The sequence below is a fragment of the Malaya genurostris genome, chromosome 1 (genome assembly GCF_030247185.1).
Source record: "Malaya genurostris strain Urasoe2022 chromosome 1, Malgen_1.1, whole genome shotgun sequence".
NCBI classification, from domain to species: Eukaryota; Metazoa; Arthropoda; class Insecta; order Diptera; family Culicidae; genus Malaya; species Malaya genurostris.
The window spans coordinates 131,979,405-131,996,256 of NC_080570.1; the positions used below are offsets into that span (position 1 = coordinate 131,979,405).

General features: G+C 35.3%; 1 protein-coding gene across 7 annotated transcripts in view; it reads left to right on the plus strand.

Moving 5' to 3' along the window:
* Positions 1-16,852, plus strand: part of LOC131425804 (AMP deaminase 2) — an 84,087-nt gene that overhangs the window by 30,009 nt on the left and 37,226 nt on the right. For 2 of the 7 annotated variants that reach the window (XM_058587992.1, XM_058587994.1), the window contains exon 2: positions 14,717-15,078. The exons of 3 other annotated variants lie outside the window; for them this stretch is intronic. In XM_058587992.1, coding sequence (XP_058443975.1) covers positions 14,955-15,078 — 124 coding nt within the window. In that variant the 5' untranslated portion in view covers positions 14,717-14,954. The remainder of the gene's footprint in view (positions 1-14,716; positions 15,079-16,852) is intronic. 2 more of the 7 variants (XM_058587993.1, XM_058587995.1) reach the window with 1 other exon arrangement.

Here is a 16,852-nt window from a genome sequence, read left to right on the forward strand (position 1 = left end):
ATTAAGATCCAGAAAACTTGTCGGGCTCTGGTTTCAGAATCCTGGTCTAGGTTTAGAATCTCTATCAATAAGTCAGCTTCAAGTTTAGAATTGAGGAATCCTAGAGAACTTAGGTCCAGAACCCCGTCCAAATTCACAGTCCAAAGAGAAAATACTGGTCAAGAATCCAGGGATAGAACTCACGTCCACAGTCTAGGTTCAAAGTTTAGTTTCAGAAACTCTGTCGAAAGTTCGGAGAACAAATCCAAGCCTATGCTCCAAAATCAGATTCAGGTTCAAAATCTAGGTTAAGATCTCTGTCAGGAGTTCAGATTCACAATCTCGGTGCAGGTCTAGAATCCAGATCCATGTTCCGAGTCCAAGTATTGGATTCTGCTTCAAGTTCATCAAAATCCGGATAAATAATCAATTCCGGGATCCAGGCTCAGATTCAGTATTTTGATCCATAAACCTTGCTCGATAACCAGATCCAGTGTTCAGGACCAGAATACAAATCTAAGAAGTGTATCGAAAAGTAGTTAGCAACATTGATTATTGAATAAAAAAGCAAAAAAAAACATATTTTGACATCAGTGTTCGGTATATTGTAGAAAAATTACATTTTTATGCATTTCACTGATTATATTGAAGAAAATCCTAGTTTCTGTGAAACGCTCGCACTTTGGACTTGACATACTTCATTAAATTCTGCACAGTTACTTTTGTGACTTTCCTGGTGGCAGCTGTCCAGTTTTTTCGAACTCCTGCTTGTTTCGGGACACTGTACCTTCCTTTCGAAAGTGCCACTTGACAATTACCCAATACCTTTTTAGCGGGTGGCCGAAGATCCGGGCAGTTCGGTGGGCTGATGTCCTTTTCAACGAATTATACATTATTTTTTGACAAACACTGTAGAACGGAGTTGGCGTAGTGGGCTGAAGCCAAATCCGGCCAGAAGAGTGGAGGAGCCTTATGTTTTCTGTACAGTGGCAGCATTCTCTTCTTCAAACATTCTTCCTCGTACACCTTGGCGTTAATTGTGCCCTTCGTGAAGAAAATTGACGACCGCAAACCACAGACACAAATTGCTTGCCAGACCAACACCTTCTGCCCAAACTTTCCCATAGCCACCGTGGTGTCAGCGTCGTCCAGGTCCTGGTACATCGATTTCGTATAATATTGCGGTCCGGGCAGCGATCGAGAGTCTTCCTTGGTGTAGGTTTCGTCGTCGTTCAGGATGCATCCGTCTATATTCTGTAGAATCCGGTTATACAGTTTTAGCGCTCTTGTTTTGGCCTGAACTTGCTGTACCAGGGACTTTTAAAATTTCCGATCCACATTTATTTATTTATTTCGTCAAGCAAATGTAGACTACATATAAATTGTTTACAATGTTCACTTACATACTACGCATTATTTCTACGACAAAGCTGAGATTTGATTTGATTTTTTGACATAGTAAGGTCAAGATGTTCGCAGTATTGATTGTAATGGCGCATTATTCGATTGACTGGACTGTATTTTGCATAATTTGTTCTAGTGTTTCTTTCTAAAAATAATTTCCTGGTTCGTAATTGACGGCTAGGTGTATAAAAATTTAGTTGCGATAATAAAGAAGGTGATTGAATGCGTTGAGAAATAATGTCGCTGATAAAATAAAGCATTGCAAAGTCGCGGCGTTCTTTAAGTGTTTGTATATTGATGAGCATGCAGCGTGCTTCATATGATGGTAGAGGAAATGCTGTCCAGTTTAATTTACGAAGTGCATATAAAAGAAATTGTTTTTGAATAGATTCGATGCGTTCTTCGTGAATAATATTATATGGATTCCATACTAGGCTGCAATATTCCAAAATAGGTCTGGCATATGTAGTGTATAATAATTTTATTGTGTATGGGTCCTGAAAGTTATGACTGAAGCGTTTAATAAAGCCCAGCATGCTATTTGCTTTATTGATTATGGTATTGTAGTGTTCCACAAAAGTGAGCTTGGAGTCTAAGATTACGCCTAAATCTCTTACAATTTTACATTTTTCTACAAGCTGATTTCCTAGATGTATGTTTGTGGGTATAGTTTCATTTTTCCTACTGAAAGTTATTGAGTTACATTTTTTTACATTGAGTTGGAGTAGACTTTTGCAGCACCAAATGTGGAATAGATTGATTTCGTTCTGGAATATTACAGCGTCGTTGATATTTTTAATTTCCATGAAGAGTTTCATGTCGTCTGCATATATAAGCACTTTCAGATTTTTGAGTATGAAGGAAATGTCGTTTATATGTAAAATGAAAAGGAGAGGCCCTAAGTGAGAACCCTGAGGTACGCCAGATGTTACATTAATTGGTTCAGACAGAATGTTTTGGAAGCGGACTACCTGTACACGATTCGTTAAGTATGATTTGAGCCATTCCAGAAGAGTATGTTTTATGCCATATTTTTGTAGTTTGTGTAGAAGTAAAGGTATGTCAATACGGTCGAAGGCTTTGCTAAAGTCAGTGTAAAGAGTTTCTACGTAGTTGCCGGCGTCCATTGCATTCAGAGTGAATGTCATAAATTCTAAAAGATTTGTTGTAGTTGAGCGGCCTTTAAAAAAGCCATGTTGTTTGTTTGTTATTACATTTTTAAGTTGATGAAAAAGTTTTTCGTTTACAATTTTTTCAAATAATTTTGGAATGCATGAGATAATTGCTATTCCACGGTAGTTCCGAATGTTAGATTTTGCACCAGATTTAAATATTGGTACAAGAAAGGAAGATTTCCATGCTTTAGGAAAAGTACATTTATTAAGTGATAAGTTAAAAATTAGTTGTAGTGGTAGTGTAAGTTCTTCAGCAAGATTTTTTAAAAATATTGGTGGTATACTGTCAGGTCCAGGCCCTTTTGAGGCGTCTAAGTTTTTCAGTGCTGTCGAAATGTCATGTTCTGATAGATAGTTTACAGAGATGGAGCTAGAAAATGCAGGTATGAAAGAGAAGTATTCACGGTCACGGTCAGTTTCTGAATAAGATGTATATACTTCTTGGAAAAAATTTGCAAATTGATTGCAGATTTCTGTACTATTTTTCCCTACATGTTCGTCGAGGTGCATTTGAGATGGAAAATTGTTGCTTTTTAGTTTAGTTTTTGTGTAGTTAGAAAAGTTCTTAGGGCAAGTCTTTATTTCGTTTTCAATTTTGCGGTTGTATTCTTCGTGTGCTGTGTTAATGGCTATTTTGAGTTGATTGCATAGATTTAAGTAATTTTGAAGATGAGCGTCACTTTTTTCTTGTTTGTAAGTTTTGTGTGCTTTTTGTTTCCTATTTTTCAAATGTTTTAGTTGTGAATTGAACCATACAGGTAATTTGCTGTTATGATTTTTTCTTCTTCTTTTCATGGGCAAAGTTTCGGATAATATTTTGTTTATAATGTGATAGAATTTGTTTACTTCGACGTCGACATTTCCTTCTGTGCTCAGTATGTTCCGCCAGTTTATTATACTTAGTCTACACTTGACTTCTTCAAAGTCAATTTTATTGTATTCCGGCACTTCCTCATATTCCAAGTCGTAGGGAAGGGATGCATTGTGTGTAAATAATGAATATTCAATTGCGGTGTGAAATGCTTCATTTTTCCATAATGGCAGGTTTGATGCGTTCACACAAAAGTCTTCTGTGCAATTTGTGAAAAGAAGGTCTAAATATGCATTTTGTTGATTTTTTACGGAGTTTACTTGATGTAGGCCAAAATTAGAAATTTTGTCGAAAAAGTAGTGCAATGTTTCGTTTTCTGCAACGACTGGGAGTAAGATTGATTCATTTTCAATGTCAGAAATGAAGTCCGCATTACGTTGATTGAAGTCGCCAAAAATATGTAGCTTTACTTCGGGTTCCATATTTGAAATAATTGTGTCTAAAGATTGAAAGAATAATTCAAAAGAGAATTTGTTCGCATTTTCGGGTGGGAAGTAGACAGAGCAGTAAATATGTTCTTCTCCCAATATTGAGACTTTGGCCCATACATGCTCAAATTCTTTATATTTAGGAGTAATAATTTCTTCAGAAGTAAAGCAAGAGTTTATGGCTATGAGGACTCCGCCTCCAGATTTTTTCTGATAGAGAGATAAATTTCGGTCGTGCCGGAATACGTTAAAATTATTTCCAAATACTTCTTCGCTTCTAACACTTTCATCCCAGCTGCTTTCAGTTCCAAGGATTACGTCGAAAGAGGAGGTTATTAAATTTTGATGAATTTCTTTCATTTTGGCCGGGCTTTTCATGCGGTTGAAATTTTGGCAATAGACCAAAATTTCCGTCACATTTTGTCTATGAAGCGAGTGTTGTTTCGGCACCTTCTGTTTCTTGTATGTTTTCAGGGAGTTCCGAACTTTGATCCGTTGAATCATCCCGATGCTGGTGTTGAACTGCTTGGCCAAATCCCGCGTCGACGCCGATGGGTTTTTCCTGATGTACTCAATCACTTTTAGATCCCGGCCGGGCTGGCTGGGACCCGTTTTCCTACCGGATCGAGGCAAATCCTTCATGGAAACGGTATTACCGAACTTCTCAATAATATTTTTGACACTGGTGTGGTGCGCTTTCACCTGTTTTTTCGTTGTACGTGACACCACTTTCTGAGCACCAAATGTGCAGAATTTTCTTTCGCGTTTCCGGATCAATTCGACTCATCATTGAAACGATAAACCGTACCGAAACCAATCGATTGCGCAGCTGTTATTGACATGTAAACAAACATGTCACCGCAAAACACGCTGCAAAAAACTAAGCCATTTCAGAGTAATAACTGTTTGAATGTTGCTAACTACTTATCGATACAGTCCTCAGATATCGCTTAATTATTATCTAGTGAAAGGACTTGCGAGTTTTCCTAACAATCATAGAATCAAATCCTAATAAAAGTAATAAACACAATCATTCACATCTTTATCCCCAAAAATCAATGTTTGTCCTTATTTTCTCCGCAATAAACTGTTTAATTTAAAATGTTTTCGTTTTTGTCTCTTACGCAAGTAAAACCAAAACCATAAAGAACTCGACAAGTTACTTTTGGACGAGTACCTGAAAAAAATCACAGTGTTGTCATACATACGCCACAAGAAAACACACCTAAGGCAGAACATTTCTCTATTACCCAACGAAAAGACAGACTTATAAAATGAAAAAAAGGAATTCCAAAAACTGACGCCACCAGCTCTCAGAGACAGTCACAAATCGAATCGTTCTGGGAAATCGTTCTGCCAACTGAACTACTGTGGATGTGATGATACACAACTCAGAAAACTTCCCGGTAGAAAAGAACTAGGTATTTGATCTGACTGTCCACGGCCGGTGTGGTTCACATTTTAGTCGAAATGTGGTTCTATTCCGCATGCAAAAACTTATCGAACAAAAACTCTACCAGTCGATCGCTCTTTATATTTTGTTGTCTTTATCAAAATGATGATTGGATTGCCGGAGAATTTTAATAATTTGTTTCTACTTGGTGGGCAGTAGAACGAATAATATATTCAAAATGTGCATTCAATTCCTCTAAAAAATCATGAGAAATTGTTTAAATAATATCCACTTATAACCAAGAGTTTTGACGTAGGACTACGCCTTTCTTCACTATACTCACCAGGGTGCATTTTCAATATTTCACAACACGAAAATGTAACATCATTACCCCTGATTTGATTTCTAAATACCTTTTTCGCTGTTTGAGTATTTTCTCTGATTCTTTTACGTAACGATTGGAAGAAGATTGTTGTTAATATCACGTTTATTACGTAAACGTTGAAATTTTAATCCACCGAATCTATAAATAGACACATCGAGTGAGCAGACCGCCAAATACATCAAGACAGTGGAACTACACCAGGGATTATTCAAGTCAATGGCGAATATGAAGCTTCGTTCCTCAAGCCCAAACGCAGAAAAACAACAACTAGTTCTTCTGTGAGCATATCAGCTGTGGAACGTTCGCAGTGTGAGCTTCGCCTCAAACAAAAGCGGGAATATTGTTCAAAATCGGCCTTTCTAATGGCTCTGAATGTAATATACAAAACTATAAAGATTACTTCTTTGAAAATCGGAGGTAAAAATCATCAGTGTAATGCAAATCTACAATAATTTGATTAGCGTTGTGCACTTTCCGCAGTGGGAAATTCGCATCAAACGAGTGCAAATAAAGCCAAAATTTGGCTGTTGGAGAAAAATACTCGGAGTAGTGCTAAAAATCGTAGAGATTATTCTATAAGCTCTTTTTGTAACAATTTGTGTTGAAGCTACAAACGAAACCTCGTTAAAAAAGTCTTTCACAAAAATCGATTCGGTATTGAATCAATCCGCAGTGTGAGCAGCTATAAACGCATTCTTCCCAAACCAAAAAAAAAAACAAAATCTCAAACGGTCAAACAGTGTCAAATCTACTAACATTTATACACATCTCGAATGCAGTCAATGTCTCGCGGTAATGTCTCTTACATCACCCACTCCAGATTTTTGATTAATAAAAATCATTTGAACAGTAGAATATGATTTTACAGCTGAGAGAATAAATTTCCTCACAGTGAACTTTCTCCTCGAAGTAGTCCTTCTAGAGATTCTAATCATGAAATTATAAGAACTTTGGTTTGCAATTGACATGGTCTGTTCAAGCAAAATATTTGAACGGCAGAATGTAAAAATCGGATAAGTGCTACTTAACCGGTTCTTCCAAAACAAATGTTTTTATCCGGTTTTTGCATTCACAATTTTTCACCAACTGCCTCTGTGGATGAGGCATGGTTTGCTTGTTGTGCATCAGTAACGAAAATTCCCGAGCATACGGATTTAAATGACTCTCCTTCTCCGCCTTCCAAAATGATTACAATTATGTCTAAGGCACAACTTCAACGCCTATACAATTTTGACTTACTTATCTCTATTTTGCTTACGGCAGCTGATAACCAGCAGCGTGATTTGTTGATGTGTCACTATAAGTAAAAGATAACTTGTAGTTATTATTTAGGGTAACTGCACTCTTAATCATCTCATCTCTACCATCCTTCAAGTTTATATATGAAAACCATTAGTTGGGGCAAGATATGCTTTCTCTGCTCAATGTATTGGGTTCTAAGGATGAGATGAAAATTAGTCGGTACGTCGTAATAACACAAATATCGCATATTTTCTCGCCAATCTTTTTGCGGTGTGATTTCCTTTAGTCCAAAGCGAATATTGCGATTATATCGCAATCCGATGGTTGTAGACCAAGTATTATGCCGAATAATGTGATGACTATATGTACAATTACCCTATCTAAAGCCAATTATCAATTCCATTGTTAACAATTATGAAGAATTCAAAAGCCCGGTAAACTAACTGATTATCATTTGTTGTGAAATAGGTATGTGTGTCAGTTTTATGATTGGATTTAGCGATGGCTGCTTATCGATTCATAGATTTTATTTATAAAACATTCTGCGATCATTAACTGGTGCAGAACATTTTTGCGCTCTAAAATTTACATGTATGTGAAACTAATCCATTTAATTCATGATTACTATCGTATACATGGAATAACTGTATTCTTTTGAAACATTCGTGGTACATTAACGAATTTCTTTCCATATTTCTATTCATGATATGGTGGGTGTATCGAAATCATTCTCTCAAGATGTGAACACGGATTGAAATTTGCATGCACTAGCCATTTCACGTGGTTAGCCTAACCTTTCCGATGGAAAATTTCTCTTAAATTGGAGTTCGATTTTTACCATTATCGTTTCGTTGACGACATCAAATACTTTTGTCCACGATAACCTACAGTCTAACCCTCAATAATCAATATCGTAGAACTTTGCTCAGCGCAACAAACTAACAGTTTATGTACTCTGTTCACATGTGACATTTTAAGACTACTCGGCTGTCCATGCCTTCTAATAGAAGACACTATTTTTGTCGCATGGAATAGAAAACCCGTTTTAATCCACCTAGCGGTGTAATGATGCCTTTCTCATCTAACTCATAATTTAATAAATATTACTAAGAGATTCTTCAAAAAACTTTTCATTTGAATCTTGAATAAGAACAGAAAAGTTTGTTTGAGCATGCACTTGCTATATTTTAGTGGAGTTCGGTTTGGAGTTCACGACCACTTTATACGATACTTCCGGAACCGGGAACCGGGGAGGATTCGGTATGCCCAAAGTCAATGTATTTGGTTGTTTTTGTACCGTACAATTCTTCGATTGAACAGGTTTGATTAGTTTCTACCAAACCTGTTTAATCGAAGAATCATACGGTAGAAAAACACGCTCTTGAAAATGAGATTTTCATCTTATCAACAGTAATTTCGGAATCGGATGTCGTGTCCGAATGAAGTTTGATATGGTTCTGTAGGATTGTAAGACTTTTCACTCGAACCTAAGCTTGGGAAAATTGGTTGAATGGTTTTTAAGAAAATCGAGCGCAGATTTTTTAATTTTTTGCTCATTTTACCCCGTTATTCCAGAAGAAGGAAGTGTGGATGAAATTCAGTAGCAATCAATGGGACTATAAGGCCTTTCATTTCATATCTGATTCGAAGAAAATTGGTTATGCGGTCTCTGAGAAAATATAGTTCATTTTTTTTATTTTTACGCACATTCTATCCCGTTACTCTCGAACCGGATGTTTGATGTGGGTAAAATTTAATAGAAGACTATGGGACCAAGAAACCTTTCATTTGAATTTAAATTTGTAGAAATCGATCCAGCCATCTCCGAGAAGTGCACATTTTTGTTACATACATACAGACATTTTGTGTACTGGACGAACGGAGTCGAATGGTATATGACACTCGGCCCTCCAGGCCTCGGTTCAAAAGTCGGTTTTCACGGTGATTGCACAGCCTTTCTATAGGAGAAAAGTGGATCGATTCTCGTTTGAAGTAATTTCGTCGAATGCCGATACTGACAGAAAGTAAATGAAGGGAATCTATCATTTATATTGTCTTTTAAAAAAATCACAGAGAAATGTTACATCTTATTGCGCAATCTGCGCAAAATAAATTGTCGAGTTCTCGGTATCGATATGAAAAAAAAAAGAAATTCCTGTGAATCTAAGAAATCCCAATTTCGTCGAATGTCAGTTTGACAGTTCAGACATCAAATTTTCGTAGAACTGCGTGAAACGTTGAGATCTGTGTGGTTTTTTGAACCAAATCGACTCTCAGTGAGTTTTGGACTACGAATTAAGCTAAGACTGGGGTAAAAATTGCTTTTGGTTCAGATAAACGTTCACACATTGTGTAACAAACTGATGGAAACAAATAAACGACTACACTAGTGGTGAGAGAGAAGTGTAAATAACAGGACGCAGTCATTCAAATTGACAGATTGTAAACTACACGCTCAAAAACAGAGATGCCAGAAAGGGTTACAAAAGTCAGTGAATCCGAAAAAATGTCTGCAGTCAGCAATTTCTCTATAAAGTATGATACGCTAAACTGATTTGACGAGCAAAAAAAAAAAGTCACAGCAATATCAAAAGTCTGTAAATTTTGACGAAAGTCTGCGAAAACTCGATTTTCAAAAGTTTGCAAATGTCTGCAGTACTATATACGAAATCAGCAGATTGAAATTTGAGTTCACCTGGAAACGATGTTTCGGTTAAATCTGCTCATTTATTGAGTAATGATTTATTTGTACATGAGCAAAAATTGAGTTATTTCATTTGAATATATCAAATTTTCGTAAAAATTGTTCCTTTTCAGAGTACATTGCATTTAATAATTAATAAATTGTCGCTCAGTACTTAAAAAAACCCTACTGTGTTAATGTCTTATTATGTTTGAAATTGATTGAACTTCATATTAAGTGGCGATCTCTTGGAGTGGTGTTAATCTACTACTAATGGTTATTATGACATTTAGAATGATCTTTCGAACAGTAACCCAAATACGAGTTCTTACGTAAAACTCAGATTTAGAGTAAGAGTTACTCATTATCATTGATGGTAACTACTCAAAATTTGGCGTTTCCATGTATCATTTGAAAATGTGTAACTAGTACTCAAACTCTGAGTAACTTTTTATAAGCGTGTATTGGTAAATGGTAGCAGTTATCGACTGCGTCCTCACTTTCTGTAATAGTTTTAATAAAACGATACCTGAGTCGGCGAATTCTGAGGAATACTTAGACGTGAATACGAATAAAAATTACATGATTCTTTCACATTTCCGAATATCGATAATCGTTCGTAACAGTTGTTTGTTTGTGTAAATTCTGCGACTGTTATTGCTTCGCTTCCAGAATTGTAATGTTGCATCTATACTAAAGTATGATTGACGACAAAACATATTCTACTACACAAATAAAAAGTGCAGAACGAATGAGAGTAAAAATTCAACAGTGGAGGATTTCGCATGATTCTTTGGAAATAAATTGTTCTGAAAATAACAAATTTGTGGAATTTATTCGAGCTTATAACTGCTGAGTACTTTTTGTCATCATATATATTTATCTACACTAGTACCTAAATTTTGAACCAGTATTCGATAATTAGAACTGAATTCAAGGACTATTTGGAACCCAGAATTTAGTTTATTAATGTATTTCTAAAATGAACCCATTTTTCAAGTTCCGAGTTTAGTTCCAGCATTCCAGGTTTTAAATTCTGAATTATGTAATTAAATTTTGAAACTGAATTCAGGAAGTCAATTCTAAAACAGAGTTCAGAAAATGAATTCTAAAAGTCATATTATAAACTTTTGTTTCTGAAATTGAATCAACGCCAAGAAAAAATGATCGATTTTCGACAATGGTTTAATTTTTATATTCGTCCAGTTGAACGTCGGGACTGATATCTACCTGGCTATCTGAAAGCTGTCTTCGCGTGTACAAGAGAGTTTGAAAAATTTGAATTTTTGCGTTATTTTAGGTTATATAACACTGTTGAAAATTTATTAATAAATTGTTGATTATATTTCTAAAGGCAAGAAGGAAGAATTATGTTAATGCGTTAAGTACAACTCGAGATATTCACGATTAAGTTCTACTCATTCTTTCATAGCCCCATAGTAAAGTTAAATGTATTCACGTAAACAAAATCGCCGTGATTATTGAAAATCCCAATCGAATCTCGGAATATGCCAAATTGATTACAGTACAGTCAGTGAAATTTAGTATTACCTTTCTGACTCAGTGTTTTACTGTACTGGACTCAAAGATAGATCTTAAGTGTGTACATTTAAATTAACCAGTGCATCTTTGGATGATGTCGTTTTCCAATACAAATATTTGTATAATGGTGAAATTTATCAAGTACATTCAAGGTTAGTGAGTTCGATCCGAGCACCATAAGATGATGTTATTGCCAATACCTTTTCCTTACGGAGCTGAGGATGGTGGGTAAAAATGGTTATAAGGGTCACTTTTCCGTAACCGGAATTGAGCATCCGTTCACGGAACGACCGAAATCAGCATTTTCGCGAAAAATTTAGTTGATTTGCTGATTTTAGTTAGTTATTTTTTGAGACAACTAAAAAAATCTTACTTTTGCTAATTTAGATTTTTTATTCTCATTCCCTTAATAATAATAAAATATTTGTTGAAATGAATATTTTTTTTAGTTGAATTCACAAATTAAACGTGCTGTCATTTCTTAGCTAAGGCACATTTCATTTCCATTCAACTAATTTTTTAGTTGAATTAAACAAATATAATGTTGTTTTCAACCAATATGAATGGTTGAATTGGCTTCTGCAATCTGCAGCTATATGGCGCCCTGTCACCGAAACGGTAACACCGTAATGACTACTAGCCACTAGATGGCACACTACTGCCGAAAAATTTTCAGACGCGGTTGTCTTTTCTATATTGGCAGGTATAAATACGATGTTGTATTGGAGAAAAAGACATAAACGAAACATAAACATCTTTTTGATTTTTTTTCTTCTAAATCACTGTTTTCTTCATTCTCACTGAAAACTTTGAGCACTCGGAAAACAAAAACCGAATACAAATAGTACACCGGACGGCGCAGCTCGGAAGGTTTGAAGATACAAAAAAACTTCATCACAATTAGAGTGCAACATTCGAAATTCACTTCACTGTTCCGCGTAAAAACATTATTACGCACAATCGCTTCAAGTGCGCACAAATTCTGAATAAATACGATTTCCTCTAACAGTTTACGACATTTTTACATATCGGTTTAGAAATTTAACTAAAGATATATCGAACACATGCGAAAAACATCAAACAATTTTCAAGCAGTTTCAATAAGACTGTCCTTTTTAGCTTTTTAATGGATTGTTTTGCTTTGACACTTCTCATGAGTTTTTGGCTAATAAACTTGTTAATAATACCCATTTCAGTTTTGTTTTCTTTGTGCTGTCCTTCAGTAACGATTGTGATAGATAAATAGAAACAAATTTCCTGATTTTAATAACAAAATTAGTTGTCAATCAGAATTTCGTGTTGGATTGATATATTACTGGTTTGTGTCCAGGATATTCACCAACTAAACACATTCTCTAAAAATAAGAGTTTTTTCAGCAAAGTAAATTCTCAATTTTAACTAATTTTATAGTTATTTTGGAAATTTTGTTGTTAAAATCAACTAATTCAAAAACAGTAATACGAATTAGGCGCAGAGCTAATTTCGGTCGTTCCGTGTTGCACCATTCCTCAATCAAAAATTCTGTTTAGCGAAACGAATTGTGTTATTTTCGGAACATCTCATGTCTCTACTTGCCTCTTCACTTCCAATGCTTCGATATTTCGCCATTTCAAGCACACTTGAAGTTAATTCACATCATTAAGTTTATATGCTCTCATGACTCTAAAACCTGAGCTAATAAATCAGAAGATCATGTTCCAGGTCTTTTTGTGCTAATTAATCGACATGATTTGTAGTGGTAATTGGTTTAAAATCATCTAATCATCATCGAAGCATCCGTTTATACGCTAATTTTGTAGATGTTCAAACTAACTCACCCGTAATTCCGATACCACACGGAAAGACCGATATCAGCATTTTGGCGAAAAAATTAGTTGATTTTCTGATTTTAGTTAGTTATTTTTTGAGACAACTAAAAAAATCTTACTTTTGCTAATTTAGATTTTTTAATTCTAATTTCCTTGATAATAATAAAATATTTATTGAAATGGCTATTTTTTTAGTTGAATGCACCAATTGTCATTTCTTAGCTAAGGCACACTTCATTTCCATTCAACTAATTTTTTAGTTGAATTAGAGAAATAAAACGTTGTTTTCAACCAACATGAATGGTTGAATTGGTTTCTGCAATTTGCAGCTATATGGCGCTCTGTCGCCGAAATAACGCTAACACCGTAATGACTACTAGCCACTAGATGGCACACTACTACCGAAAAAAATTTCAGTCGCGGTTGTCTTTTCTATATTGGCAGGTATAAATACGATGTTGTATTGGAGAAAAAGACATAAGCGAAACATAAACTTCTTTTTGAACATTTTTCTTCTAAATCGCTGTTTTCTTCATTCGACTTCGCGAAATCGACTCTCTCACTGAAAACTTTGAGCACTCGGAAAATAAAAACCGAATACAAGTAGTACATCGAACGGCGTGGCCCGGAAGGTTGGAAGATACAAAAAACATCATTTGACATGTACAATTGAAGTGCAACATTCGAAACTCAATTCACTGTTCCGCGTAAAAACATTATTACGCACAATCGCTTCAAATGCGCACAAATTCTGAATAAATACACTTTCCACTAACAGTTTACGTCATTTTTATATACCGGTTTAGAAATTCATATATGGATGTATCGTAACACATGCGTAAAACATCTAAAAAATTTGCAAGCAGTTTCAACAAGACTGTCCCTTTTAGCTTTTTAATGGATTGTTTTGTTTTGACACTTCTCATGAATTTTGTGGCTAATAAACTGGTGATAGATAAATAGAAACAAATTTTCTGATTTTAAAAACAAAATTAGTTGTCAATGAGAATTTCGTGTTGGATTGAGATATTGCTGGTTTGTGTCCAGAATATTCTCCAACTAAACACATTCTCTAAAAATAAGAGTTTTTTTCAGCAAATAAATTCTCAATTTTAACTAATTTTATAGTTATTTTGGAAATTTTGTTGTTAAAATCAACTAATTCAAAAACAGTAATACGAATTAGGCGCAGAGCTAATTTCGGTCGTTCCGTGCAACAACCAGATCAGTATCAGGATGCACTAAGCAGATTGTAACTTCGTAGTTGGATTCAATTTTATGATCATGAAACATATTCATGATTTTGTGTAATGCTAAGATGCTTTTTCTTATTGAAAACGATACTGAATTTCTCAAAAAAAAAATAGCAAAACTGTCACGAGGGTATTCAAGTGTTGAATCCACCTAATTCGTTTGATTAGCTAATCCAAGGTTTTGAGATTTTTTGAATAACAGATCGAAATTCGGCAAAAGATTCCAGTCATTTAGGGAACTTATGAATACCCGCATCAGAATTATTTTGGCTCCACTCCAAGTGGCGAATGAGCAACGTTGCCTCAAAGTTCCGCTACTGGCGTAAATACCAATTTGATTCAGCGTGAAAAATTAGCTCGATTTAAATTTAGGATTTCTCGTTTTCACTAAACACTTTCAACCATACAGGCGAGCAAACCAAACCGTCGTCGTTTGCAAATAAAAAAATTTAGGCGCCAGAAGCGGTCGTGTCATGACTGTAGTAAATCTCCTGTGTAAATCGAAGGGACGCGAAAAAATTAAGCTGGTGTGTGGTTTTATCAATTTTTAAGTGATCCATTGGATTAAACTCAATTAGAGCTGATAGATGCTTCCCGGAATACACCGGAATCGGATTCAGTGCGGTGTTTTGCTGATTTTTCAATTTCTATATTTTGTTGAAGCGAGGTTTAATGCAAATAATTGACGGTGACGGTGAGAAGTGTAAAAACCAGAGCAATTAGTGAAGTGATATACCGGAATTATTTCCTGAAGCATAGCAAATAGAAAGGTGAGCCACGAGCAACAAACATGAGTGCCCGTGGAATGCTGCTGAAGGTCGATGCGCGCCGGGACTCGTCACAGGATTTGGTAAATATGGTGATCTCACCACGTACACCGCAAGTGCTGATCCATGACTATTTCGCGGCGTCAGGTAATTGATTTGATTCACATTCCACTGATGATTACTTTTTAAATACAATTAAAATTATTCTGAATAGATTCTGTTTGACTATCTAGAATTGTTCAATACGGTAAAGTTAAGCGATCATCAATTTAGCTATCTAGTTTTATTTAAAAAGTGTATGCTAATTCAGAAATAAAATTGTGCAAATTTATGTCTTAGAAGCCAGATATCGGGGTTAATTTTGGCTTTGGAAATTATCTACAGTTTATCTCATGTAGAGTAGAATTCTGTCCAACTCAATAGTGAAACAAATGAGTTGGGTATCGATGAAAATGAACATTGACGATGGAGCGACTAAAGACTGTACTCGAAAAAAAATGCAACTCTTTATTTTGTGCAAGTATCTCATAACTTAAAGTGCTATCATCTGAAGCAGAATTGCAGATACTGTACTATCTGACTAAGTATCTGACAACAAGCCGTTCGTCTTCAGGACAACAGGTGTCTATGAGTTGTGATTGGGAGCTGGTTTCTCCGGCTTTTGAAGTCAACTTGCTAGTTAGGTGGAACAATATTTTCCACAAGAAACCGGTTGAACAATCTCAACAGGAATCTTTTCGTTAGGCCTGGTAGATTCTTCACCAAGTGGAATACAATTCGATTTAACCTAGGAGCATTATTATTGCATGACAAAAGCGCTAGTGCAATTTTCATCGTTGAAAAGGGAGCTTGAGCGACCACCCTTTGTTTGCTATTCCGTTACTGATCGGGATTAGATGGGATTGTATAGGCCCGACAGTAGATCGCCTGATGAATGAGAGAAGATGTTAGCCCAACACTTGTTGGATTCGCGCGCAATTTAGTATGTACAGGCTTTAAGATGCACCACAAAAATCTTGGATTTTCCGAGTAAAAATTTCAAACAATATCCAACACTGATGTCCCGGAAAGTCTTGGTTCTAAGTTCTTATTCGTGGGAACTAGGGGAAAATTTTAGACGCTTTCGCGGAACGAATAAAATCTTCCATATTTTTTTCTAAATGAAATTGGTTACTACAGTATAAACGAATGGATAGGATTCAAACAAAATAATTGATTCATTAGAGTGATATTGACATTTCGGATGATTTCTCTGCTTTACTTAACAGATAAAGTACGTGTATTAAGTATTTTATAGATAATATCAAACCATTTTAATTTAAAATTACCAAACAAAGGTCAACTGACTTCACGAGCGTCTTAATTGTTTATTATGTCCAGTATATCATTACTATTTAACATGAAAAATTGTCAATTGGTTATATTGGTGTATCGGCTACCGAGGAAAAAAAATTTTTTTATTTACTTTAAATCTGAAGTGTGATACATAATTTCTTCTATCGGTTATCAGAATTTATAGGTGATCAAACAAACAAGTATTTCCCTACTATTCATTCATTATTTTTCGCGATAGTTGATTTATGATCTAGAAAGCAGTGCAGTAAAATTTCATTCAATTCAATTGAAGCTGTACGTGGAACACATTGACGATCACCCAAATGCAGTAAACTTCACATTCTGACACACACAACGTACCAACATTCAGTTCTTCACTCGTTTCTCTTACAATCGAAGCTCAGTTTTACCACCGCCACTTGATCGCTTGAAGTAACAGAATATCTCTTTCAATAGTGTGAGAGCGGCCTTCAAATGAGGTTCATGTAAACATTCGAATTGATTCAAGATAACAGATGAAAGACAAATTAGATAGCTGAAATATCATTTACAGAATATACATAAATTAATAGTTTCCTCCTTCAGT